Genomic DNA, 26,908 nt, shown 5'->3' with positions numbered 1-26,908 from the left:
TACTGGGCGGCCAATATAGCTATGATTAGGAAGTTGGCGATGGGGAGGGGGGCGGCGTGGGAGCAGCTGGAGGTGGCCTCATGCAAAGGTACTAGTCTAGGAGCTTTGATAACAGCTCCTTTGCCGTTCTCGCCGACTCGTTACTCCACAAGTCCGGTGGTAGTGGCGACACCGTGGATCTGGGGACAGTGGAGGAGGTACAAGAGGGTGGAGGGAGCGTCGGTCTGGACCCCGATATGCAACAGTCACAGGTTTGTCCCGGGTAGGATGGATGGTGGGTTCCAAAGCTGGCAGAGGGCAGGAATCAGAAGGATGGGAGATCTGTTCATAGACGGAAGCTTTCCCAGTTTGAATGCGCTAGAGGACAAATTTAATCTGCCGCCAGGAAACGCCTTTAAATATCTACAAGTAGGAGCCTTCCTGAAAAAACAGGCAGAGGCCTTTCCGACACTGCCACCACTGAGGATACAGGACAGGGTGGTCTCCGACACCTGAGTGGGGGAGGGGAGGGTGTCGGATAGCTACCAGGAACTACAGGAGGTGGAGGAAACCCCGGTGGAGGAGCTCAAGGGCAAGTGGGATGAGAAGCTAGGTGAGGAGTTGGAAGTAGGTCTGTGGGCAGAGGTCCTGGGCAGGGTTAATTCCTCCTCATCATGTGCCAGGCTAAGTCTAATTCAATTTAAGGTGGTCCACCGGGCACACATGATGGCAGAGAGAATGAGCACGTTTTTCAGGGTAGAAGACAGTTGTATGAGGTGCAAGGGAAGCCCTGCAAACCATGTCCACATGTTTTGGGCATGCCCGGAGCTTAGAGAGTTCTGGCAAAGGTTCGTGAGGGCAATGTCCAAGGTGCTTAACACACGGGTGGTGCCGAGTCCAGAGATAGCGATCTTTGGAGTGTCAGAAGACCCGGGAGTTCAGGGAGCGAAAGAGGCCGACGTCGTGGCCTTTGCCTCCCTAGTAGCCCGGAGACCGATTTTATTAATGTGGAGAGACTCGAAGCCCTCGAGTGTAGAGACTTGGGCTACCCACATGGCTGGGTTTCTCAGCTTCGAGAAAATAAAGTAAGAGGGCCTACCCGAGGGTTCTCTCGGAGGTGGCAGCCGTTCATCGACTTTCTCGGGGAAAATGAAAATGTCAGCAGCAGCAGCAATACGTGGCGTTGCTGGGGGGGGGGGGGGAGAGAGGACTGGGTCGCGTGGGGTACTGTCTATTTAATTGTTAATGTATATTCTCTTTTTGCACTATGTTAATGTTCACTCTAGGTTGTTTTGTTGTTATGGTTACTACTGTTTTATTATGAAAAATTCTGTAAAACCTTAATAAAAATACTTTTAAAAAAGGAATGGGCTGATGCAGAGTGAAGCCCACCTCCCCCCTTCCCTATCAAGATACCGCAAACCCAACCCACAAGGAAAGAAAGATTGTCACTCATGTAGTGTCTTCCACCTCCTCATGATGTCCCAAAATATTTTACAGCCGATGGACTACTTTTGCAGTGTAATCATTACTGTAGGAAACATTTGTGCACAACAAGTTCCCACACACTGTAATAAGGGCTGGAATTCTCTGGCTGTTGGGATTTTCTTTTCCTGCCAGTGGCAGCGCACCCCCGCTCATCTATGAAACAGTTTCAGGGGATCTTTTACTTCCATCTGAGGAAGCAGACAGCCCCGGTATTTCTGACAGGGCAACACTCCCTTAACATTGGCAATGGAAAGTCAGCCCAGGTTTGCATGCTCAAATTTCTGCACTGGCACTTGAACACACAACCTTCTGACTCAGCAGTGAATGTGGAATTCATTGAGCTCCAGCTGATACCGATCCAAGTAACCTTCATGAATGAGATTCATTGGCAGGTTTTCCACACTCACTGGGAGCTGGGTAATTTTGCAGAGGGCCCTTACAGCTGACGAGGAGATTTTTCAACCATCAGTTTTCCCTGGACTCAAACATAGAAACTAGCAGTGAATGGACACTATGCCATCCATTGCTCGAGCTCATCTTCCAGAAAGGAATGGCATTATCATGTGTTCTGAACATAAAATAACTTTTAAGATTAAAAAAACTGAACATTATTTTCAAGAGTGACTGAGTAGAAGGACCAACATATTCTCAAGAAAGGTCCCACCATCCTTTCATTTACATTGGGTTGAATAAAATTTTGTTTCAAATGTTTAACGACTGAGTAGTCTGGAGCAATCAGCAAATCACAGTGCATTCCACAGGAAACTATCTCACCACGGTTACCAGTTTCCCAAAGTAAAGTCCCTTACCATCTGTCTCCCTTGTGCGTGGTTCGACATACCTGCAGCAAATAGAAGGATTTATTAACATAAGCCAATGATTATTATTTACTCTCCTTTGCAAGTCCAATGGTACATTTCCCTCTAGCATCCCCAAATAATCACAAGTAGAAAAAATGCATCATCGACACACAAGACAATATCCACCATACCCAGCTGAAAATGAAATGCAACGACCGTTGCTTAACAGGAAGTGTAACTTGCTTATTGTGATATAGATCAATGATTTTGACTTAAATGTAGGGAGCATTTAAATGGCAGACAATACAAAAATTGTCCTTCGTGTCCAGAAAGATTAAATGGGGCTACTGGGTCACGGGGTTAGGGTGGAGGTGTAGGCTTAAGTAGGGTCGGCATGGGGGCGGATGAAGGCGGCTTCGTGTAGGGAAACGAGCTTGAGGCCATTGTTAACAGCACCTGTGCCATTCTCGCTTATCAGGTACTTTGTGAGCCCAGTGGAGGTGTTGACCATGGGGTATGGAGGCAGTGGAGGCAGCATTTGGGACTGGAGGATGATCTGTGATAATCACTGGTTTGCACTGGGAGGGCTAGATGCGAGGTTGAGGGTGGTAGCAAGCAGGGATTGAGCGATTTGCGGATCTGTTTGTCGGGGGCAGTTTTGTGAAATTAGAGGACCTAGAGGAAAAGTATGAGCTGCCCAGTGGAGATGGCTTCAGGTACTTGCAGGTTCGGGATTTTGTGAAGACAGAGGTGCCATCCTTTCCCTGGTTGCTGCCCTTGTGGTTGCAAGACAAGGTGCTGTCGAAGGAGGAGATAGGGGAGGGCAATGTGTCTGAGGTCTACAAGGAGGGGGTGGATTGGGAGGGGGTCCCGGTGGGGGATATAAAACGGAAGTAGGAGGTGGAGCTGGGTGGGGAGGTGGAGGCCGGGATGTGGGCTATGGCCCTGCAGAGGGTGAATGCATCCTCATCGTGTGCAAGGCTAAGCCCTATTCAGTTTAAAGTAATTCACAGGGCACATATGACAGCTGCGCGGGTGAGGATGTTTTTTGAGGGGGTAGAGAATAGGTGTGGGTGGTGTGCGGGGTTAGGGTTAGGGTCATCCACGTGTTTTGGAAATGTCCGAAGCTGAAAGGGTTCTGGCAGAGGTTTGCGGATGTAATTTCTGAGATGTTGGGTATAAAGGTGGCCCCGAGGTAGGAATATTTTGGGTGTCGGAAGACCCGGGAATCCAGGGGACGAGAGAGGACAATGTCTTGGCCTTTGCCTCCCTGATTGGCCAGAGACAGATCTTTCTTGGGTGGAGGGACTCGGAGCTGCCGAAAGCAGGTGTGTGGGTGAGTGACCTGGTGGAATTCCTGAGGCTGGAGAAGGTTAAGTTCGTCTTGAGGGGGTCGGTTGATGGGTTCATCCGGAGGCGGAAGCCGTTCATTTGACTTATTTAAGGAGAATAGAGGTGTCAGCGAAAGAGGGTGAAAATTAGGAAGGCAGGACAGGACGAGGGGGCATGATCCAGGGATTTGGGGGGGGGGGGGGGGGGGGGTGTTGATTATTAAATTTACTTCTGCTTCGGGTTGTTTTTTATGAATATGCCTGAATAAAATATTTGAAAGAAAAGAGAGACCGGGATTGAGAGACTAGTAGATTCACAAAGAGCACATGGTATCACTTTCACTGTAATTCAGATCTCTTACCCCGACAAGGCATCAGCAGGCGTTTCTTTGTGCTGCCTGCAAAGGACAGAAAAGGAAATGTCAATCACGCCATTCCCAGCAATATTATCTTCTGAGACAAAGATCTCTCAACAGTTAACCTTGGTGACAAGGCTTAGTAAATTCACAACACAATGGCAAAATAAAAGGTTCAGCATAGTAAAATTGACTTCTTATCTGTTTCCACATTTGATTCATGGTTTTATTTTGGCATTAAATATGACCAGATTGTCACATGAGACGGTCAAGCTGGTAAAATGACTGGGCCATTCCCTAGAAATTCTCATCTTGTTTTTCAAACCCTCCATGGCCACTTCCCTCTTTATTTCTGTAACATCCCCCAGCCTTACAATCCTCAAGATTTCTACTTTTTCCCATTTCTGACCTCCTGCAAATCCACATCTGCTATTACCCCAGCATTGGAGATCTTGCCTTAAGCTGCCCAGCTCCTAAGTTTTGGAATCTCCTTTCTAAACCTTTCTGCTTCTGTCCTCCTTTAAGAAGCCCTTTTAAAATAACAATAATAATCTTTATTAGTGTCACAAGTAGGCTTACATTAACACTGCAATGAAGCTACTGTGAAAATCCACCACACTCCGGCATCTGTTCGGGTACACTGAGGGAGAATTCAGAATGTCCAATTCACCTAACAAGCACGTCTTTCGGGACTTGTGGGAGGAAACCGGAACATCCGGAGGAAACCCAGGCAGACACAGGGAGAACGTACAGGCTCCGCACAGACAGTGACCCAAGCCAGGAATCGAACCCAGGGCCCTGGCGCTGTGAAGCAACAATACTAACCACTGTGCTAGTTGAAGATCATCTCATGTCTGCACTGTAGGGATTCTATGTCTTAATATCCCCTGATGTGGCTTGTGTCAAATTTTGCTTGATAATGTTCCTGTGAAATAACTTGGGACATAAAATGCACTACATAAATTAAACTTGTCGAAAGGTTAAGCCTGGTAAATGGGACATTACATGAAAGTGTCACAGAAACAAAGAAACACAAGTGGGACAGTTAGCCCCTCAAGCCTGTGGTATAATTTAACTCGATCATTGCTGATCTGCATCTTAATGCCATCTTCCTGCCTTACTTCCATACCACTTAATATCACTGTTGGGTCATTCTTTAATCTTCTATATTATGTATTCAGATACACAGCCAAGCCTATGCAATCTCATGAGTACCCCAATTATTTTTTTTCCAATTAAGGGGCAATTTAGATAGGCCAATCCATCTAATCTGCACAACTTTTGGATTGTTGGGGCAAAACTCACGCAAACACGGAGAGAATGCGTAAACTCCACACGGACAGTGACCAAGGGCCGGGATTTGAACCCGGATTCTCAGCGCCATAGTCCCAGTGCTAACCACTGTGTCACATGTCGCCCTTCAACCTCATAATTTAAGCCTTTTAAACACATTACAATTCCTTCATTTTATAGAACAAAGTAGTTTGCACGAAGGCGCACATTGAGACCGAGTAGAACAAGACCAAGTGCTTAACTCTAGCATTTTGGTAAGTGAGGGAGACGGTACTGTTTTGGCCTTTTACAAAAAGGAATTGCCCAAGAGGGGTTCAATTGCCACCTCAAAAAGCAGGGGGGACAAAGGACACTCTTGCCTCGTCCCTCGGTATAACCGAAAATACCCCGACCTCCTCCTATTCGTGGCCACGCTCGCCATCGGGGCCTCATATAACAGCCTCACCCACCTGACAAACACCTCCCACAAGTACCCCCACTCAACCCTGTCAAAGGCCTTCTCCGCGTCCAACGCCACCCTATCTCCGCCTCCCCTTCTACCGCCGGCATCATTATAACATTCAAGAGCCTCCGTATGTTAGTGTTCAGCTGCCTCCCTTTCACGATCCCCGTTTGATCCTCGTGGATAACCTGCGGCACAGTCCTCTATCCTCGTGGCTAAAATCTTCGCCAACAGCTTGGTGTCTATATTTAAGACTGAGATCGGCCTGTATGACCCACACTGCAGGGGATCCTTGTCCCGCTTAAGGATCAAGGAAATCAGCGCCCGAGACATCGTCGGAGGCAGACTCCCCACTTCCTTGCCTCGTCGAAGGTCCTAACCAACAGGGGGCCCAACAGGTCTGCATACATCTTATAGAATTCGACCGGGAACCCATCCGGCCCCGGCACCTTCCCCGACTGCATGCTCCCTATCCCTTTGACCAGCTCCTCCAGCTCAACCGACGCCCCCAGTCCCTCCACCTGTCCCTCCTCCACCCTCGGGAATCTCAGCCGGTCTAAAAAGCACCCCATCCCCCCCTCCTCCGCTGGGGGTTCGGACCGTATACATTGACCAGCACCACCCGCTCCCCTTGCAGCTTGCCACTTATCATCACATACCTCCCGCCTCATACCTCCCATTCGACACCTCAAACGACACCCTCTTCCCCACCAGGATCGCCACCCCCCGATTTTTTGCACCCAGCCCCGAATGAAACACCTGGCCTACCCATCCCTTCCTCAATCTAACCTGATCCGCCATCTTCAGGTGCGTCTCCTGAAGCATGGCCACATCCGCCTTCAGCCCCTTCAGGTGCTCAAACACGCGGGCCCGTTTGACCAGCCCATTCAGTCCCCTCACATTCCAGGTTATCAGCTGGATCAGAGGGCTACCTGCCCCCCTCCCCCGCTGACGAGCCATTACCCTTCCTCAGCCCGCCACGTGCCTGCGCCCCCCGCTCAGCCCGTTCCCCACGGCGGCAGACCCTCATCCCGACCCCCTCTACATACTCCAGCTCTTTCTTGGCCATTCCAGCAGCAACCCGGTACCCCCCCCCCCCCACCCCCCCCCCCCCCCGGCTAGGACCCCCCCTAGGTGCGTTGCTCCCTCCATTGCACTCCCGCAAGTCAGCTGACTCCTGCTGACCCCGGCCACTCCCGCCACTCCTCCGACCCCTCCCAGCGTGGGGCTTCCCCTCCTTCCCAGCGTCCACCAGCAGGCTTTCCTCCTCCCCCTCTGAAGCAGGAAAAAGCCCGGGCTTCCCAGCTCCGGCCCCGCCCCCTTGAACCCTCAGCGCTGGAAAAAGCCCGCGCTTTCCACCTGCCCCGACCCCACCTCCTCTAAAGCAACTCCCTTTACCGGCCCGGTCCCCTCACGGGGCCCCAACCCCCCTTCACACCATCAGCCCCCCACACTGCAGGTCTGCCCCCCTCCTCGAGCCCATCCAACAAACCCAAGCAGAAAACAGTGCCCCACCCGCCCTGAAAACAACAAAGAACCAACATTAAACAGAGAACCCCCTCCTCAAAATAAAACACAGTTACATGCAGACCCCCGCACCCAACCCTCAGTTTAAGTCCAACTTCTCGGCCTGCACAAAGGCCCACGCCTCCTCCGGGGACTCAAAGTAAAAGTGTTGGTCCTTGTAGATGACCCACAAACGCGCCGGCTGCAGCATGCCGAACTTCACTCCCTTCCTGTGCAGCACCGCCTTCGTCCGATTGTACCCGGCCCTCTTCTTTGCCACCTCCGCACTCCAGTCCTGGTAGATTTTCCTTCTTCTCCAAATATCAAGTATTGGTGTCCAGCCCCGAATGAAAGACCTGACTGACCCAACCCTTCCTTAGCCTGACTTGATCCACCACTTTCAGGTGTGCCTCCTGTAACATTACCACGTCTGCCTTCAGAGCCCTCAGATGCCCTCTTGACTGGCCCATTCAACCCTCTGACATTCCAGGTGTCTAGTTGGGGGGGCACCATGCTTCCCCCCCCTGTCAGCCACCTCCTTTCCTGGGCCCGCGTCCAGCCTGTGCGCCGCGCCTCCATCGCTCCGCCTCCTGGCAGCCCCCACCCCCGACCTCCTCTCTGTCGAAACCTAAGTCCCTCCCTCGTCAGCAGAGTAACTCTCCCCTAACCCCCACCCAGCAACAACACTTTCTAACCTAACCACTGCCAGAGATTCCCTCATAGTTCCCTCACTTCCCTCCCCCCCCCCCCGCCCATCAAAACCACTTCCCTCATCAAACCGACCCCAAACAATCGGCCAATTAACATAAGAGGCAACCCAAAAAGAAAAACACACAGCAAACCCCCCCCCCCCCCCAATAGTGCAAATCAAAGCAATAGAAAGTAAAAAGCCCCACCAGCCACCCCTACCAGAACACCGAAGCCCCACAGAAACCGAATAACATTTACTTCCCCCATCTTCAACTTAAGCAGGATTGCCTTAACTTGATTAAAGCATGCCCTCCTTCTGGCCACCTCCACACTCAGTCCTGATAGACACGCAAAATGCTATTGTCCCATTTGCAGCTCCACGTTCAGGGGGTGGGAGACACTGATGTCTTGGTCTTGGCCTTTGCCTCCCTGATAGCCCGGAGATGGATTTTGCTTGGGTGGAGTGGCTCGGAGCCGCCGAAAGCAGGGGGGTGTGGGTGAGCGACCTGGAAAAATTCCTGAGGCTGGAGAAGGTTAAGTTCGTCCTGAGGGGGTCGGTCGATGGGTTCACTCGGGGGAGCGGGTGTTGGTTGTTTATAATGTTGTTTGGTTGTTCTGCTTTTGCTTGTTTTCATGAAAATGCCTTGAATAAAATATTTTTAAAGAAAAGAATTGGGAGCATGGAAGTCAAATAATTCAAATAAAAAGGGTTAAAGACCAGTAAAAATGTAACCTGTCCTTTTCTCTTCACAGACTTGCTGTATACATCTGTGGAACTCCATTCCAGCACGAGTCAGAAATGTGAGAGAAGGGACGGGCGAGGGGAGAGAAGTCTCAGTGAATACTGCTGAAGCATCAACCACATGAACAAAGTAACAGATATTGTATATGAACATATTTCCCCCGAAACAATAAGGAATTGCACTCTCCCATCTGAAATACTAACCATCTATGCCATTGTGCTGTTCGTAGCTGCGCTTGCCCAGGATGGTTGGAGAGCTGTGATTCAAGATGGGCATCCGCTTGGCAGGTGTCACATTGCTGATGTGCAAACTGGTGTTTGGACGCTCTTGCTTCGGGCATGGATGGGCCTCTGTGAACAAGGACAAGAAGGTCAACATTCAAAAGACTGGCATTTATATAGTGCGTTTCACAACCTCAGGATATTTTGAACTGTTTCACAGCCAATGCAGTATCTTTGAAAAGTAGTCAGTCTTCTTTACAAGAACCCGATGGATCTCCTACGGGGCTGACGTTTGTGAAGGTAAACTTCCATGCAGTACACTGCAAGCAAAGCCGTTCTTCAATCTATACCCAGTTAAATGTGTGCTGACACACTGTGTTGGGTTTGAGCCTTCCCTCAAACATCATCCAGAAACGCATACCTTCGAGCCTGGCTTGCTGGATGGTGCTCAGGACCAGATGCATTGGTCAATACATTAGTGGAACTTCAGTGAGTATAGCCACAGATTACACCACGAGCAAAGTGGGGTGATGAGAATTTGGCATGGGTGGGAAGTCAATGCAGAAGAGGAGTGAGGTGTTCCTTTCTGCCACTTTAATGTGTGGTGACTCGTATAATTTTGGGGTAATAAGTATTAAAACTTTTGTTCAATGTTTTCGAACTTAGTGCAAGATAGTGTGTCATAACTATCAACCGTAACTTCCTGTTGCGGTGATGCGGAGCTAAGCCGCACGTTCGGTAGCTCCCGCTTTTTTCGGTCTTTTGGGCTCTTTTAAGGGCCCGTAGCGGTGCTGGCTGGACTTTTCCCCGTGTGGGAACACTCTCTCTACGATTCTCCGCCAGTGGATGGACTGGACTAGGAGCGGAGTGGTCAAAAAATCGGCTTTGGAGCAGGGAAAGGTGAGAGGCAGAAGAAGCAAGGTGGCGGTGGCGGCGGGCGGGGAATCAGCAGTGTGGCAGCAGTGGGCACGAGAGCAGCAGGAGCTGCTTCAGCGCTCCTTCAGGGAGCTGAAGGCAGAGATTCTGGAGCTGTTTAAGGCTCCCTGGACAAGCTCATGGCGACCCAGTCGGCTCAGGGTGCGGAGATCCGAGAGCTTCAGCAAAAGGCCTCGGAGGGCGAAGACAAACTCCTGGGCCTGGCAGTGAAGGTGGAGTCGCATGAGGCGCTCCATAAGAAGTGGTCAGCGAGGATGGTGGAGATTGAGAACCGGGCCCGTCGGAAGAACCTGCAGATCCTGGGCATTCCAGAGGGTCTGGAAGGTTCGGATTTGGGGGCCTATGTGGCCATGATGCTGAACACGCTACAGGGGGTACCGGGTTGCTGCTGGAATGGCCAAGGCAGAGCTGGAGTATGTAGAGGGGGTCGGGATGGGGGTCTGTCGCTATGGGGAACGGGCTGAGCGGGGGGCATGGGCACGTGGCGGATTGCGGAAGGGTGATGGCTAGTCGACAAGGGAGGGGGGCAGGCGGTCCCCTGATCCGGCTGATCACCTGGAATGTGAGGGGACTGAATGGGCCTGGTCAAACGGGCCCGAGTGTTTGCCCACCTGAAGGCGGATGTGGCCATGCTTCAGGAGACGCACCTGAAGGTGGCGGATCAGGTTAGATTGAGGAAGGGATGGGTGAGCCAAGTGTTTCATTCGGGACTGGATGCACAAAATCGGGGGGTGGCGATACAGTTTAAGGTGCTGCATAGGGCTCACATGACTGGGACAAGGATGAGTCGGTTCTTCGGGTGTGAGGACAGGTGTATCAGGTGCTCAGGGAGCCCAGCAAATCATGCCTGGTGTCATGTGTCTGGTGTGGTTTGGACAAGTTGAGTGAGTGGACAAATGGATGGCACTTGTGGATAAATGCGAGGTTACACACTTTTGTAGTAAAAACAGGATGGCAGATAATTGGGCGGGATTCTCCCCTACCCGGCGTGACAGGAGGTCCCGGCGTAGGGGAGTGGCGCCAACCACTCTGGGGTCGGGCCTCCCCAAAGGTGGGGAATTCTCCGCACCTTTGGGGGCTAGCCCCGCGCCGGAGCGGTTGCCACCAGAAGACTGCCGCAAAAAACCGGCGCCCCCGGCAGCGGGGCTGGCCGAAAGGCCTTTCGCCGGTCGACGGTGACGTCAGCGGCCAGCTGCCGCTGACGTCACCACCGGCGCACGCGCGATGTGGGTTTCTCTTCCGCCTCCGCCATGGCGGAGGCCGTGGCGGCCGTGGAAGAGAAAGAGTGCACCCAGGGCACTGGCCCGGAGTCTGAGCGGGGCGCTCCGATCGCGGGCCTGGCTACCGTGGGGGCACCCCCCGGTGTCCGATCACCCCCCGCCCCCCCCCAGGACCCCGGGGGCCCGCTCGCGCCGCCGATCCCGCCGCCACCAGAGGTGGTTCAAACCTCGGCGGCGGGAGAGGCCTCCCAGCGGCGGGACTTCGGCCCATCGCGGGCCGGAGAATCGCCGCAGGGGCCTCGCCGATCGGAGTGGCGAGATTCCCGCCGCCGCCACTTCCCGGGTGGCGGAGAATCTCTGCCACGGCGGGGGCCGGATTTTCAGCGGCCCCAGGCGATTCTCCGACCCTGCTGGGGGTCGGAGAATTTCGCCCAATTATCTGAATGGCGATAGATTGGGAGAAAGGAACATGCAATGAGATCTGGGTGTCCTTGTACACCAGTCACTGAAGTTAAGAATGTTGGTACAACAGGCGGTAAAGACAAATGGTGTGTTGGCCTTCATAGCAAGAGGATTAGAGTACAGGAGCAGGATTGTCTTGCTGCAGTTATACAGGGCCTTGGTGAGACCACACCTGGAATATTGTCAGCAGTTTTGGTGTCCTTATCTGAGGAAGGGTATTCTTGTTGAGGACGGAGTGTAGCATAGGTTTACTAGACTGATTCCTAGAATTGTGGGGCTGACGTACGAGGAGAGAGTTTTACAATTGTATTTACTGTAGTTTAGAAGAATGAAGGGGGTCTCATAGAAACCTATAAGATTCTAACTGCAAGAAGTATGTTCCCACAGTGAGCAGTGACAATGAGCTTTGCACACAAGCATTGGGACATGCCACGTCAGAGGGAGGCACAGACAGAGGGAACTTTAAACTTGAGAATTTGAAGCAGATTGGGAATACGGTGCAGAGCGGGAAGAGGTGCTCTTTGCCTTTTCTCCTTGTTGTGCAACTTTTAAACCTTCAGACTTCTGGTGGCGGCTATGAAGGAGCAAGTCGCACATTTGGTGGCTCCCTCTCTGGTCGGACTTTTGGACCTTTCCCCCGATTTTCTACCGGACTTGAATTGTAAAACTGATGACAGAGGCAATTGTGTACTGAATTCCCACATCGATGCATGGAGAGAAGGACGAGACGTGCTCGTAAAGGCAGAAACAGAAAGACACAGAAGGCTTGGGCTGAAGCTGCAGCGGGAGACAGCATGGCGGAGGACCGAACCTCTGGTTGTCTACCCAGCGGTCAACGGAACAGCTGATGCAAGTTATTCAGGAAGGCTTTGCGAAGCAGAAACCGGACTGCTTGGACCCGATAAAAGAGTCAATTGAGCGGCTGGAGCTTAGATTGGACGCCCAAGATCGGGCGATCCAGAAGGTAGAGAAGGCGCTGGCTGAGCAGGAGGAACATCAAACTGTGGTGGAGTTGGAGGTGGGGATGCTGAGAGACCAGCAGAAGAAGCTCCTGGAGAAGGTGGAGAATCGGTACCGCCTGCAGAACTTGAGAATCATGGGGCTCCCGGAGGGGTCCGAAGGAGCGGACGTGGGGCATACATTGCAGACATGTTTGAGAAGCTGCTGGGGGATGGGGCATTCTCCTGGCCCTTGGAGGTGGACAGGGCTCACAGAGCACAGAGCACTTGCGAATATAGCCATGATCAGGAGGTGGGTGGTGGGGGAGGGGTCAGCATGGAAGCGTATGGAGGTGGCTTCATGCAAGGGCACCAGTCTGGGGGCATTGGTCCTACCGCTAAGGGGGATTCAGGACAGGGTAGTTTCCAGAGGGTGGGTAGGAGAAGGGAGCGTCTCTGATATTTACAAGGAACTTAAGGGGTCAGAGGAGATGCAGGCCGAGGAACTGAAGCGCAAGTGGGAGGAGGGGCTAGGAGGAGAGATAGAGGATGGTCTATGGGCTGATGCGTTGAGTAGAGTCAACGCGTCCGCAACATGTGCCAGGCTCAGCCTGATACAATTTAAGGTCGTTCACCGGGCTCACATGACAGTGGCCCGGATGAGCAGGTTCTTTGGGGTGGAAGACATATGTACAAAATGTGTGGGAGGACCAGCGAACCACGTCCACATGTTCTGGACATGTCCAAAGCTTAGGTGACTTTGGCAGGAGTTTGCAGATGTCATGTCCACGGTGTTAAAAACAAGGGTGGCACTGAGTCCAGTGGTGGCGATTTTCGGGGTGTCGGAAGACCCGGGAATCCAGGAGGAGAAAGAGGCAGACGTTCTGGCCTTTGCTTCCCTAGTAGCCCGGAGACGGATACTATTAGCTTGGAGGGACTCAAAGCCCCCGAAGTCGGAGACCTGGTTATCGGACCTGGCTAGCTTTCTCTGTTTGGAGAAAATCAAGTTCGCCTTGAGAGGGTCACTGTTCGGGTTCGCCCGGAGGTGGAAACCATTCATCGACTTCTTTGCGGAAAATCAATAGTCAGCGGGGGGCGGAGGGGAGGGTTTAAGCTTAGCTTAGAGTAGGGGGTTAATAAAGGTGGGACCTTTAAGGAAGGGAGACGGCTTCTGCACTATGTTTATAGTTTCATCGGCATTGTTTATTTTGTTGTTGCTATAATACCAAAAAAAACCTCAATAAAATGTTTATTAACCTTCAGAGAGGGGTCTTGCCCCACTGCAGCTGAGGCTAGAAGGGAGAGAGCTGTAGTTGGTAAGGTCGGTAAGTCTTCACAACTTTTATCACTTATAGTTTGAAAATACGTTTCGTGGTTTATAAACTGTAAGGGCTACTGGTTATAAGTTGCTTTCTGACTGATGTAATAAGGAGAGATATTAAAAAAAAGGTTATTTAAAAATTTAATTTAAAAACCGCATCAAAAACAAATGATATAAAATAGAGATGGAGGGTCAAGTGATGTGTTGTTCCTGCATGATGTGGGAGCTGGGGGACTCTGGCTCAGAGTTGATGAGCTGGGTTCTGAGCTTCAGACGCTGCGACACATCAGGGAGGTACCTGGACACTCTGTTCCAGGTGCCAGTCACGCCCCTTAGAATGACTATTTCAAATTTGGTCAGTGGTCAGAGACAGGAGGATGTGGCTGAGTGAGGCAGGTAGAGGGATCCAGGAGGTAGGGTTGCGGGAGCCTCAGCCCTTGTCCCTGTCCAACAGGTTTGAGATTCTTGCTTCCTGTGTGGACGGGAACGGAAACTGCAGGGAGGATGAGCAAACTGACCACAACACCATGGTATAGGGAGCCGTTCAAGTTATGGGTAGGGGGAGGAGAGTAATGTGATCGTAATTGGAGATAGTATAGTTAGGGGCATTGACACTGTTCTCTGTGACCAGGATCGAGAATCCTGAAGTGTTGCCTGCCTGGTACTTGGGTTTGGGATATTTCATCTGGGCTGCAGAGGAACCTGGGAGTGGGAGGGTAAAGATCCAGTTGTCGTGGTCCACATAGGTTCCAACGACATAGGGAGAACAAGGACAGAGGTTCTGCTAAGGGAGTATGAACAGCTAGGAGCTAAATTAAAAAGCAGAACCAAAAAGGTAATAATCTCTGGTTACTACCTGAGGCACGAGCTAATTGGCACAGGGTCAATAAGATTAAGGAGGTAAATCCGTGGCTCAAGGTTTGGTATGGGAGACATATAAATTTAGAGTGCTCAATTCATTTTTTCAATTAAGGGGCAATTTAGCATGGCCAATGCACCTACCCTGCACATCTTTGGGTTGTGGGGGGCGAAACCCACGCAAACACGGGGAGAATGTGCAAACTCCACACAAAGAATAAAGAAAGGTACAGCACAGGAACAGGCTCTTCGGCCCTCCAAGCCTGTGCCGAACATGCTACCCATCAAAACTAAAATCTTCTACACTTCCGGGGTCCGTATCCCTCTATTCCCATCCTATTCATGTATTTGTCAAGATGCCCCTTAAATGTCACTATCGTCCCTGCTTCCACCACCACCTCCTCTGGCAGGGAGTTCCAGGCACCCACTACCCAACACGAACAGTGACCCAGAGCCAGAATCGAACCTGGGACCTCGGCGCCGTGAGGCTGCAGAGCTAACCCACTGCACCACCATGCTGCCTGAGAAAATCAAAGTTAAAGGAGACGGTAGAAGTACAGGTTAATGATGAGGACTTTAAACTAGTTAAAGGGGACGAGGGTTCAGGACAGGTTAGTGAATTTCCAGAAGACGTAATAGAACAGAGAGTATAGAAGGTGGCAGGAATCTAACTTCAGGCAGAGCAAAAATGGGGACAAATATGAGAAGGGGGGCAGTCAATGCAGAACTGAAGGCGTTGTATCCAAATGCGCGCAGTATACGGAACAAGGTAAATGAGCTCATTGCGCACATTGAAAGTGGCCACTACGATGTTGTAGGCATCACAGAGACGCGGCTGCAAGGGGATCAAGGCTGGGATCTAAATATCCAAGGATATGTGTCCTATCGAAAGTACAGGCAGATGGGCAGAGTTGCATTGTTAGTAAGGAGTAAAATGAAATCAATGGCAAGAAGCGATATAGGATAGGAAGGCATAGAATCTCTGTGGGTAGAGTTAAGGAATCGCAAAGGAAAAAATGACCCTGATGGGAGTTATGTACTGGCCCCTAGCAGTAGTCAGGATGTGGGGCAGAAAATAAATCAGGAGATAGAAAAGGCATGTAAAAAATACAATATTGCAATAATCATGGGGGACTTCAATATGCAGGTAGACTGGGAAAATCAGGTTGGTAGTGGATCCCAAGAAAAGGAATTTGTGGAATGTCTGCAAGATAGTTTTTTGGAGCAGCTTGTGACAGAGTCTACGAGGGAACAAGCAATTCTGGATTCTGGAGTTCTCCCAGTGAGCCAGATAAGACACAAACAGAGTGTGGCACAGCGAAGAGCGAGTTTGGGAATTTGAAGCTTGGTGGGAATTCGAAGCTGGGTGGGGTGGAGGTGCTTTTGATCCCTGGTAAGTGACTGGTAAGTAGTTTTTCTTTTCAATTGTCTATTTATTTATTTATTTATTTATTTATTCTTTCATTTTTTGGAATTGTAGTTGTATAAGTTAACCTAAGGTTTAAGACATGGCAGGAGATCCCAGACCCGTGTCATGCTCCTCATGTGCGATGTGGGAGCTCAGGAACACGTCCACTGGCCCTGGCTCTTTCACGATCAAGAAGTGTGTCCAGCTGCAGCTCCTGTTAGACCGTGTGACGGCACTGGAGCTGCGGATGGACTCACTTTGGAGCATCCGCGATGCTGAGGACATTGTGGATAGCATGTTCGCTGAGTTTGTCACACCGCAGGTGAAAATTACTGAGGGAGATAGAACATGGGGGACCAAAAGACAGAGCAAGAGTAGGAAGGCAGTGCAGGTGTCCCCTGCGGTCATCTCCCTGCAAAACAGATATACCGCTTTGGATACTGTTGAGGGAGATGGCTCACCAGGGGAAAGCTACAGCAGCCAGGTTCATGGCATCGTGGCTGGCTCTGCTGCACAGGAGGGCAGGAAGATGAATGGCAGGGCTATAGTGATAGGGGACTCAATCTTAAGGGGAATAGACAGGCGGTCCAGTGGATGCAATAGAGTCTCCAGGATGGTATGTTGCCTCTCTGGTGCAATGGTCAAGGATGTCTCAGAGCGGCTGCAGGACATTCTTGGGGGGGGGGTGCAGTGAACAGCCAGCTGTCGTGGTGTACATAGGCACCAACGGTATAGGTAAGTAACAACGGGATGAGGTCCTACAAGTTGAATTCAGGGAGTTAGGAGTTAAACTAAAAAGTAGGACCTCAAAGGTAGTAATCTCAGGGTTGCTACCTGTGCCACGAGCTCGTCAGAGTAGGAATGTCAGGATAGACAGGATGAATTTGTGGCTCGAGAGATGGTGCAAGAGGAAGGGATTCAAATTCCTGGGGCATTGGAACCATTCTGGGGGAGATGGGACCAGTACAAACCGGACGGTCTGCACCTAGGCAGGACTGGAACCAATGTCCTAGGGTGGGTGTTTGCTAGTGCTGTTGGGGAGGGTTTAAACTAATGTGGCAGGGGGATGGGAACCGATGAAGGAAGCCGGGGGGAAGTAAAACGGTGCCAGAAACAAAAAGCAGTAATGGGGAAAGTGTAAGGCAGAGAAGCCAAAGTCAAAAATCAAAAAGGGCCACAGTACAGCGTACAGTGGCTGAGGAGTGTGTGAAAAGGGAGGTGGCCAATGCAGGATTGAAGGCATTGTACCTAAATGTGCGCAGTATACGGAACAAGGTAAATGAGCTTGTTGCGCACATTGAAATTGGCCGGTACGTTGTTGTGGGCATCACAGAGACGTGGCTGTAAGGGAATCAGGGCTGGGATCTAAATATACAAGGATATATGTCCTATCGAAAGGACAGGCAGATGGGCAAAGGGGGCGGGGTTGCATTGTTAGTAAGGAATGAAGTTAAATCGCTAGCAAGGAGCGATATAGGATCAGACGGCATAGAATTTCTATGGGTACAGTTGATGAATTGCAAAGGTAAAAAGCCCCTGATGGGAGTTATGTACAGGCCCCCTAGCAGTAGTCAGGATGTGGGGCAGAAAATAAATCAGGAGATAGAAAAGGCATGTAAGAAAGGCAATATTACAATAATCATGGGGGACTGGGAAAATCAGGTTGGTAGTGGATCCCAAGAAATGGAATTTGTGGAATGTTTAAGAGATGTTTTTTTGGAGCAGCTTGTGATAGAGCCTACTAGGGAACAGGCAATTCTGGATTTGGTGATGTGTAATGAGGCAGACTTGATTAGGGAACTTAAGGTGAAGGGACCCTTAGGGAGCAGTGACCACAACATGATAGAATGTACCCTGCAGTTTGAGAGGGAGAAGCTAGAGTCAGTGGAACAGCAACGGCAGGTGTTTTGGGGGGTTATTAGGGAAGCACAACAGAAATTCATCCCAAGGAGGAGGAAACATGCTAAGGGGAGGACAAGGCATACATGGCTGACAAGTGATGACAGCATAAAGGCTAAAGAAAAAGCATACTTAGTGGGAAGCGAGAGGATTGGGAAGCCTTTAAAAGCGAGCAGAGGACAACTAAAAAAGCAATCGGGGGGAGAAGATGAAGTATGAGTGCAAGCTGACTAGTAATATAAAGGAAGATTGGAAGAGATTTTTTCAATATATAAAAGGCAAGAGAGAGGCAAAAATAGACATTGGAACAATGGAAAATGTGGCGAGAGAAGAAATAATAGGAAACAAAGAAATGGCAGACGAACTGAATAGTTACTTTGCATCAGTCTTCACGGTGGAAGACAACAGTGGGATGCCAAAGCTCCAGGAGAACCAGGGGGCAGAGGTGAGTGCAGTGACCATTACTAAGGAGAAGGTTCTGGGGAAACTGAAAGGTCTGAAGATGGATAAGTTACCTGGACTGGATGGACGACACCCCAGGGTCCTAAAAGAGATAGCTGAGGAAATTGTGGATACATTGGTGCTGATCTTTCAGGAATCACTTGGAGGCAGGAAAGGTCCCAGAGGACTGGAAGGTGGCTAATGTAACACCACTGTTTAAGAAGGGAGGGAGGCAGAAGACGGGAAATTATAGGCTGGTAAGCCTGGCTTCAGTCATTGGTAAGATTTTAGAGTCTGTTATTAAAGATGAGATCGCAAAGCACTTGGAAGTGCATGGTAAAATAGGACCGAGTCCGCATGGCTTTGTCAAAGGGAGGTCTTGTCTGATAAATCTGGTAGAGTTCTTTGAGGAGGTAACAAGGAAGTTAGACAAAGGAGAACAGTGGACGTGATTTCCCACTTCACCTCACGCCTTTGCATTGACCAACTCAGGACCTTCTCCTTAACGTGAAACTTTTCCACATTGTATTTCATTTGCCACTTCATTGCCCACTCTCCTAGCTTGTCCACGTCCTGCAGCCCCCTTGCTTCCTCAATACTACATGTCCCTCTACAGATCTTTGTATCATCTGCAAACTTAGCAACAGTGCTTCCATTCCTTCTTCCAGATATTAATGTATATTGTGAAAGGTTGTGGTCCCAGCACCGACCCCTGAGGTGCACCACTAGTCACCGGCTGCCATCCTGAAAAAGACTCCTTTATCCCCATTCTCTGCCTTCTGCCAGTCAGCCAATCCTCTATCCATGCCATGATCTTACCCTTAACACCATGGGATTTTAACTTATTTAAAGTCTCCTATGCGGCACCTTGTCAAAGGCCTTCTGGAAATCTAAATAAATCACGTCCACTGGTTCTCCTTTGTGTAACTTCCTTGTTACTTCCTCAAAGATCTCAAAAAGATTTGTCAGACATGACATCCCTTTGACAAAGCCGTGCTGACTCAGTCCTATTTTACCATGCACTTCCAAATACTTTGCGATCTCATCTTTAATAACAGACTCTAAAATCTTACCAATGACTGAAGTCAGGCTAACTAGCCTATAATTTCCCGTCTTCTGCCTCCCTCCCTTCTTAAACAGTGGTGTTACATTAGCCACTTCCCAGTCCTCTGGAACCCTTCCTGCCTCCAAGTGATTCCTGAAAGATCAGCACCAACACAATTTCCTCAGCTATCTCTTTTAGGATCCTGGGTGTCGTCCATCCGGTCCAGGTGACTTATCCACCTTCAGACCTTTTAGTTTCCCCAGAACCTTCTCCTTAGTAATGGTCACTGCACTCACCTCTGCCCCCTGGTTCTCCTGGAGCTCTGGCATCCCACTGGTGCCTTCCACCGTGAAGACTGATGCAAAGTAACTATTCAGTTCCTCTGCCATTTCTTTGTTTCCTATTATTACTTCTCCAGCCACATTTTCCAGTGGTCCAATGTCTATCTTTGCCTCTCTCTTACCTTTTATATATTGAAAAAGACTCTTCCTATCTTCCTTTATTTTACTAGCTAGCTTGCACTCATACTTCATCTTCTCCCTCCTTTTTGCTTTTTTAGTTGTCCTCTGCGCGCTTTTAAAGGCTTCCCGATCCTCTGGCTTCCCATTAATCCTCGCCACTTTGTATGCTTTTTCTTTAGCTTTTATGCTTCCTTGACATCCCTCATCAGCCATTGATGCCTTGTCCTCCTCCTTGGGTTGAATTTCTGTTGTGCCTCCCTTATAACCCGCAAAAACCCCTGCCATTGCTGTTCCACTGTCTTCCCTGCTGGGCTCCTTTTCCAATCAACTCTGGCCAGGTCCTCCCTCATGTCTTTGTAGTTACCCTTATTTAATTTTAATACCGTTACATCTGATTCCAGCTTCTCCCCCTCATACTGCAGGGTAAATTCTATCATAATGTGGTCACTGCTCCCTAAGGGTTCCTTCACCTTAAGTTCCCGAATCAAGTCTGCCTCATCAATCATCACTAAATCCAGAATTGCCAGAATCCCACAGTCCAAAGATGTTCAGGTTTGATGAATTGGCCATGCTAAATTGCACCAAAGTGTCCAATGGTTCGTTGGTGTTCCAGTGTTAGGGCGGGGATTCGGTCTTGTCGGGTTGTCTTTGAAAAAAATGCTTGGTGCAGACTCGATGGGCCGATTGGCCTACTTCTGCATTGTAGAGATTCTGTGAATTCAAAGTGAATCTCATGGAGTCGAAGCAAATTATTGGCCTGGTTAGGAAATTGACTGAGTGGAAGGGAGCTGAGAGTAGGGATAATGTGCAGTTACTCTAATTGGCACGATGTATTGATGGAATATCTCATAGTATATACTGTCCAGTTACCAACACATCCGGCTGTTAGTTTCCACAAAGAGTCTGAAGTGAAAAGTTGGCAATTTTCTTATGTCTTGGAAGTCCGCCAGCGTCCATGTTGGAGCCTCAACTATTCACTATATTCATTAACTATTTAGATGAAGGTTTAGAAAGCCACATATCCAACATTACCAAAGACACAAACATAGGTGGAATTGTCCAAGAGACCACAGGGAAACTTAGGTTACACATTGTGAATTCATTTATGCCCCTGCCAGCACAGCACGTAACATAATTCACTTATGGGGGTTTATGGGTCTCATGCACAGTGAACAAAGCCTCGGTTTTAAAGCAGACAGATATTTAGGGCCATGTTACAATGATTTCTTGCCTCACAGTGCACAGATATTTTGGGGTTTGAGCAGAGTAAACATTTGATTCAGGACGCGTACTTCCTTTTGACAATGGGTTATAAAATAAAGACTAGTTTTAGTCACTTTTACACATCTACAGAATAATGTAACTACTTTTAAATTCTCACAATTGCACATTTTGCTGGCACATATAGCTCAGATTTATACTATTATGCGCCTTATCATGAGTTAAGCAACAGGTTTTGACTATCTGAAAGGGGTTGAGCAAATATTTTATTTGTTTACATTCCTATTATGGTCTGGCTACTGAAATTCTTTTTAGTATATAAGATTATATATATAGAATGATACAGCGCAGTACAGGCCCTTCGGCCCTCGATGTTGCACCGAAATATATGATTAGGTTATTCACAAATATGATTAATTATTCAGAATAAGACTCACTTCACCAGCAGTTTGGGCTGACTCTTACCTAGGTATTCCACAATTGTTTCCAAGGGTTTTCGAACCGTTCGTTTCAATCCTGTGGTTTCATTTGGTGCTGCTGGTAATCGTAAGGTATCTGGTAGATAAAAGAGAGGTAGGTATTTTAGTTATCTCAGTCTTCTGGCACAATCTTCAATTCCCTCAATCCGATTTTTGGGGAACGAGGTGGGCTTACAAATTTCTGATCTCTTAACGTGCCACTATCAGCACCCTTCTTAGTCATTATTTATTTGATTTATTGTCACATGTATTAGTATACAGTGAAAAGTATTGTTTCTTGCATGCTATACAAACAATGCGTACCATACATAGGGAAGGAAGGAGAGACTGCAGAATATAATGCTACAGTCACAGCAAGGTGTAGAGAAAAGATCAACTTAATACAAGGTCTGATGGCAGTAGGGAAGAAGCTGTTCTTGAGTCCGTTGATACGTGACCTCAAACTTTGGTATCTTTTTCCTGACGGAAGGTGGAAGAGAGTATGTCCGGGGTGCGTTGGGTCCTTAATTATGCTGGCTGCCTTTCCGAGGCAGCGGAAATTGTATCACCGCAATTTACATTGCCTTTGTCTTTTGGTCCACGGCATCTTTGTCAATCTCCACCTATCGCTGGTTCTCTACCCAGGCCCACTGCTCCATGAACCCCACCCCCCCAACAGTATAAACTTCATCATATTTCCAGTTCTCTCTAGCTTTGACAAAGAATCATTAAAACTTGAAACGTTAGCTCTATTTGCTCTGTCAGATGCAGTCAGACTGGCTGAAATTGTCCATTTTCTGTTTTTGGGCCTTGGTGGAGTTCGGGGTGACTATGTTGGCTTGCTGAAAGAGCAGGTTAGTTAGTCCCACTCCTCTGACCTATCTCCTTAACCTACACATTTCTTCCACTTTCCCTGTTCCCTTTTGAAAGTTATGACTGAATCTCCTTTAGGTTATGAAGTCCAGACAACCAAAAAATTGTTTCCTCACTTCAATTATTGCCAATTACCTTAAATTTTGTCCTTCGCTCTGGTGGAAACAATTTGTACTTGTATGAAACCAGTTCAAAGCAACTCAGAATTGTCAACAACTGTGTCTCCTGAACACTCCCTGCTCTCAGAGCAACTCCACTTTCCAGTTACATGTAGACACTTGAGACTGAAGACACACATTCCTGGCAACATTCTGGCAAATCTCCTCTGCACGATTGCGAAGACCTTGGCAACCTTACATGCTGCAGTACACTTCTGATATTAGGGCTGAGCCCTATTTTTGAGTCAGATTAAGGAGAACGTTATTCTGTATCTGTGCTATAACTGCTCTTAATGCTGTATGATGTGGCGATACCGGCATTGGACTGGGGTGAGCACAGTAAGAAGTCTTACAACACCAGGTTACAGTCCAACGTGATTCACCTGAGGAAGGAGCAGTGCTCCGAAAGCTAGTGTTTGAAACAAACATGTTAATTTTAACCTGGTGTTGTCAGACTTCTTAATGCTGTAGACCGTTTGTCTATTGTCCAACAGAAATTTGCTAGGTGGTTCACTCATCATTGTCCCAGAAGTGGCAAGGACCCCAGGAAGAGCAGCGCGAGCCACAAGAAGCTGCCTAAGTTAAACTTTTTAAGAATTCATTTGAACGGTCAGGAAGAGCAGGCCTGGTCTAAAAAGCCATAGTAGGACAGTTTAGGCTTCCCCTGTGGGCTATTCCTTTCAACCCAACAACTCCTGCCCTCCATAATTTACCCAATGGTCAAAAACGTCTCTTTGCTGCTAACTTCCGAATTCCTGGCCCTCTTGCCGGTCAGTCATCAGCTGATCAACAACATTCAGCTAAGATTCAGGAGATAAAATCACCCAGGGCTCATGCTAGCAAGATAGGACCAAGAGACCACAAAGCTATTGGACTGCCAGAACATTCCAAGTGATTCACTAATGCCCGAGTCCATGCCCTACACAGGACTTCAATCCCAACCCTGTTTTGACTTTTAACTGCCTTCCAAAGTGGCCGAGCATGCCACTTAGTTATTTCCAACTGATACAAAGAATGACAGCAATGTGAAAGTACCTTCAGCGGTTGAGGAAGATGGCTAACCACCACCTTCTCAAAGACAATTAGGGATGGTCAATAAATGCCAGCCGTTCCAGCACTGCCCACATTCCAAGCTGCATCAGAAGAATGGAGCCAAATGAAAGCTCTCTCAGAAAAATTCCGCAACCAAGATGGGAATGGAATGGTACTGGCAGACCCTAACACAATGATGTCTGTAAATTTGAGTCATTCAAACGCAATACATTCATTTGAATGTCTGTTTATCCTTGAAGATTACCAAGAGGTCAGAATGGATAAAGGAATGCAGAAGATCTGGACTTTAAAATTACAATTAAACTGACTGAGGTAAACTGAGACCAGGGTTTTATTAAGTAGCTAGAGTCCTCCTATAATGAATGGATGCAAAGGGCTCATCAGTCTCCAAGGAGATATCTGCATTCACCTGAAGCATCTCTCCAATGTGGGAAGAGATTTAAAACATAAATGAAATGAAATGAAAATTGCTTATTGTCACAAGTAGGCTTCAGTGAAGTTACTGTGAAAAGCCCCTAGTCGCCACATTCCGGTGCCTGTTCGGGGAGGCTGGTATGGGAATTGAACCGTGCTGCTGGCCTGCTTTAAAAGCCAGCGGATATCCTATTAGCTGGGGTTGGACTGAAATTAGGACTTACGACTGTCAGATATAGTTGATATACAGCGTCAGATATAGATATGTGGTTTGTTTATCTCCAGGTCCTTGGAACGCCAGACTTTGGCTCAAACAGGGAGGAACTAACAACGAAATCTGGCTGGTTCCAGCCTAGGGAAATTTGAGATCTGCTTTTAAATCAAAACCCAGAGAACCTGTTGTCATTACAAGCGACTAGATCAAGGAGAATGAGTCTGAAAAGTGTAGAACCAGTACCTCGTATGTGCAAGTCAACACACAAATTAGCAGCCTTAATGAAAGAAAGAATATGCTTAGATTTATTTCCGCGCCAAACACAGTAGCCAATTTGTGCACAGCAAGAGCCCAACAAATTGCATGAATGTTGTCCATCTGTTTTTTGTGGTCTTCTTTGAGGGATGAATGTTGGCTGGGACACTAGAAGAATTTCTGCCAGGTAAAGAATAGCCTGGGTGTTGGGCTGTGACCAACACACAGGGGGCCTGGACCCAGCAAGAGTGGGACTCAGGGGTGGGGGAATAAGCTCATATGTAAGAAATTATCCTCAACAGTGCACCACTCTGGAGTCTGGTGGAGAACTTACTCACCACTATACAGTATCTGTTTAATGCCCTCATGTTACCTCGGTACTTACACTCTGTCTTGATGGCTGCATTGTTAATTGGCACATGGGGATGTCGTGCTGCCTGCTGCAGAATATCATGACATAAACGCCTCACTATTTTTGTCTGTTTGCTTGTATGCAGATAAAAGGCTTGCCGTGTCTTCAGCGCAAACTTGGGACTGCTGCTGTTCCAAAGCGACAGGCCATGGGCGTTCTATGGGTGGATGGGGAAAAAGCAGACAAGCTATTAGAGCATTCTTTAAAATGTATTCCAGAAAAAAAACAAATAAAAATGTCTGAGGAACCTACACAGATAACTGAGTGGCACCGAGGTGATGCAGCAAGGGATTGTGCCACAGACAATCTCCCGGTGACTGCCCTATAATGAAGGGAAGCACAAAGTAGACACAAGACACTTCCTTGCACAAGAAATCACCCAGGACAGTGTTTGAAGGCTACAATATGGCATCATTCTCAGGGGATTCCATTGTAACATAACTATACCAATACCTGCATTTATATAACACCTCATCACATTACATAGGCAAATGAGACAGCCATTATGTGCATCGTAAGACTACTAACAGCACATTGAGATGAACAACCAGTTAATTTGTTCCAAGAAAATTTTGGTTGAGAGACATTTTCTTTGAATAGATCTTTATCATCCACCCAATGAGACAGATTTAATATGTTGATAGTTTCAGCAACTCCCAACAGTGCAGCGCTCGCTCAGTACTGTAATAAGTGTAAACTGAGATTCTTCACTTCAATCCCTAGAGTGGGGTTTGAACCCATCACCTTCTGACTCTTTGCTACCCAGACTCAGACAAACTTACATTGCGCACTGTTTATTATTGAGTCAGTCTCAGTCAGGTCAGGGTTAGAGGTGCTACAATTATTCCCAGTGTCAAGGGTCAGTGCCTCTACCAAGGTCACTTGTGTGGACATTGGATGGGGATCAGGTCACATCCAAACTCTAAAAAGGCAATGGCATGTGCTATTCGGGCTCACGCTGCAATAATGAGCCTCATGGGTGAGGTGTTGGAGGCCACCCAAAGATCTGGACTGCAACAAAAAGACAATCCCTTCTGGGAGGAAGAGAAGGAGAATAAACTAGTGGAGAACAGCTAAAAGAATGGCATAATGTAAAGAACTTGGCAGTTACCAGGCTACTCCGGTTTGGTCCAGGCCTTTCACCATCCAGCCGGGTTGGCATCTTCAGCCCACCATACTTCTTCCAATAGGCCCAGCAGGCTGCGCAGAGCCGACACTGCATGTTGGGTGGGCCCCACGAGTACCACTGGTATGACTGCGTAGCTAGTGAAAAAGATGCAAGTAAATTGTAAGCTTCCTCTCCTTTCGTTTATCATAGAATCCCGACACTGCAAGAGGCGGGCCATTCCGCCCATCGACTCTGCACCGACCCTTTGAACAAGCACTCTATCCATATCCACTTCCCAACCACCTCTCCCTACCCCCATAACCCCATAATTCTGCTGTATTAATGCCGACCAGTCAGAAGTGCGGCACAGTCTGGTGAAAGACAAATGTGGCATCATGCTCAGGTTCCATGTTTCAATAACTCTATCTTGGTCACTCCCAGCAAAATGGATTTGAAAACCCGGTGTGAATCAAAGAACCCTGTATGGTTAGAATGGGGGCCAGATATTTGCTTCCCAACTGTTTCGGGATCCTCTCACTTTTGTGGCTCAATGACTGGTGGGTGGACCACAGCTCTGAAAATGATGGCCGCGCGAACATGTGGAGACCTTCACAATGCTCCATGATCTCAAGAGTACTTACTGAAACAGCTCTCACAAGCTCGACCCGGTCCTGGCACAGCCACTGCCCCATTTGGTGCCAGCACGCTCCCTCCATTCACCGCTCCAGTCTTTGAGCTGCTTCCATTGATCTGGTTTGGGTTTGGCTTATTACTAAAGAGTACGGTGGTGGAGTTGTGGGGGGCGAGAGAGAGAGAGAGAGAGAGAGAGAGAGACAAAAAAAAAGTCGATTAACAGTAACAATGGGCTGGATTTTCAATCAAGGGTCAGAAAGCAGAAAGGGAG

The 26,908-nt window shown here is 48.6% G+C and overlaps 1 protein-coding gene across 1 annotated transcript in view; it reads right to left on the bottom strand.

Moving 5' to 3' along the window:
* The window catches only part of LOC119956427 (metastasis-associated protein MTA1-like), a 212,396-nt gene that overhangs the window by 49,688 nt on the left and 135,800 nt on the right, over window positions 1-26,908 (bottom strand). Inside the window, exons 11-17 of the mRNA XM_038783640.1 lie at window positions 26,646-26,776; window positions 26,008-26,159; window positions 24,870-25,053; window positions 21,525-21,614; window positions 8,832-8,978; window positions 3,961-3,996; window positions 2,277-2,308 (exon numbers count right to left, since the gene is read on the bottom strand). Of these exons, the coding sequence (XP_038639568.1) occupies window positions 2,277-2,308; window positions 3,961-3,996; window positions 8,832-8,978; window positions 21,525-21,614; window positions 24,870-25,053; window positions 26,008-26,159; window positions 26,646-26,776 (772 nt within the window). The remainder of the gene's footprint in view (window positions 1-2,276; window positions 2,309-3,960; window positions 3,997-8,831; window positions 8,979-21,524; window positions 21,615-24,869; window positions 25,054-26,007; window positions 26,160-26,645; window positions 26,777-26,908) is intronic.

Source organism: Scyliorhinus canicula, chromosome 2, assembly GCF_902713615.1.
Source record: "Scyliorhinus canicula chromosome 2, sScyCan1.1, whole genome shotgun sequence".
In the NCBI taxonomy this organism is placed as follows: domain Eukaryota; kingdom Metazoa; phylum Chordata; class Chondrichthyes; order Carcharhiniformes; family Scyliorhinidae; genus Scyliorhinus; species Scyliorhinus canicula.
Note: the sequence above shows the minus strand (reverse complement) of the source record. Positions and strands in the feature narration are given on the sequence as shown.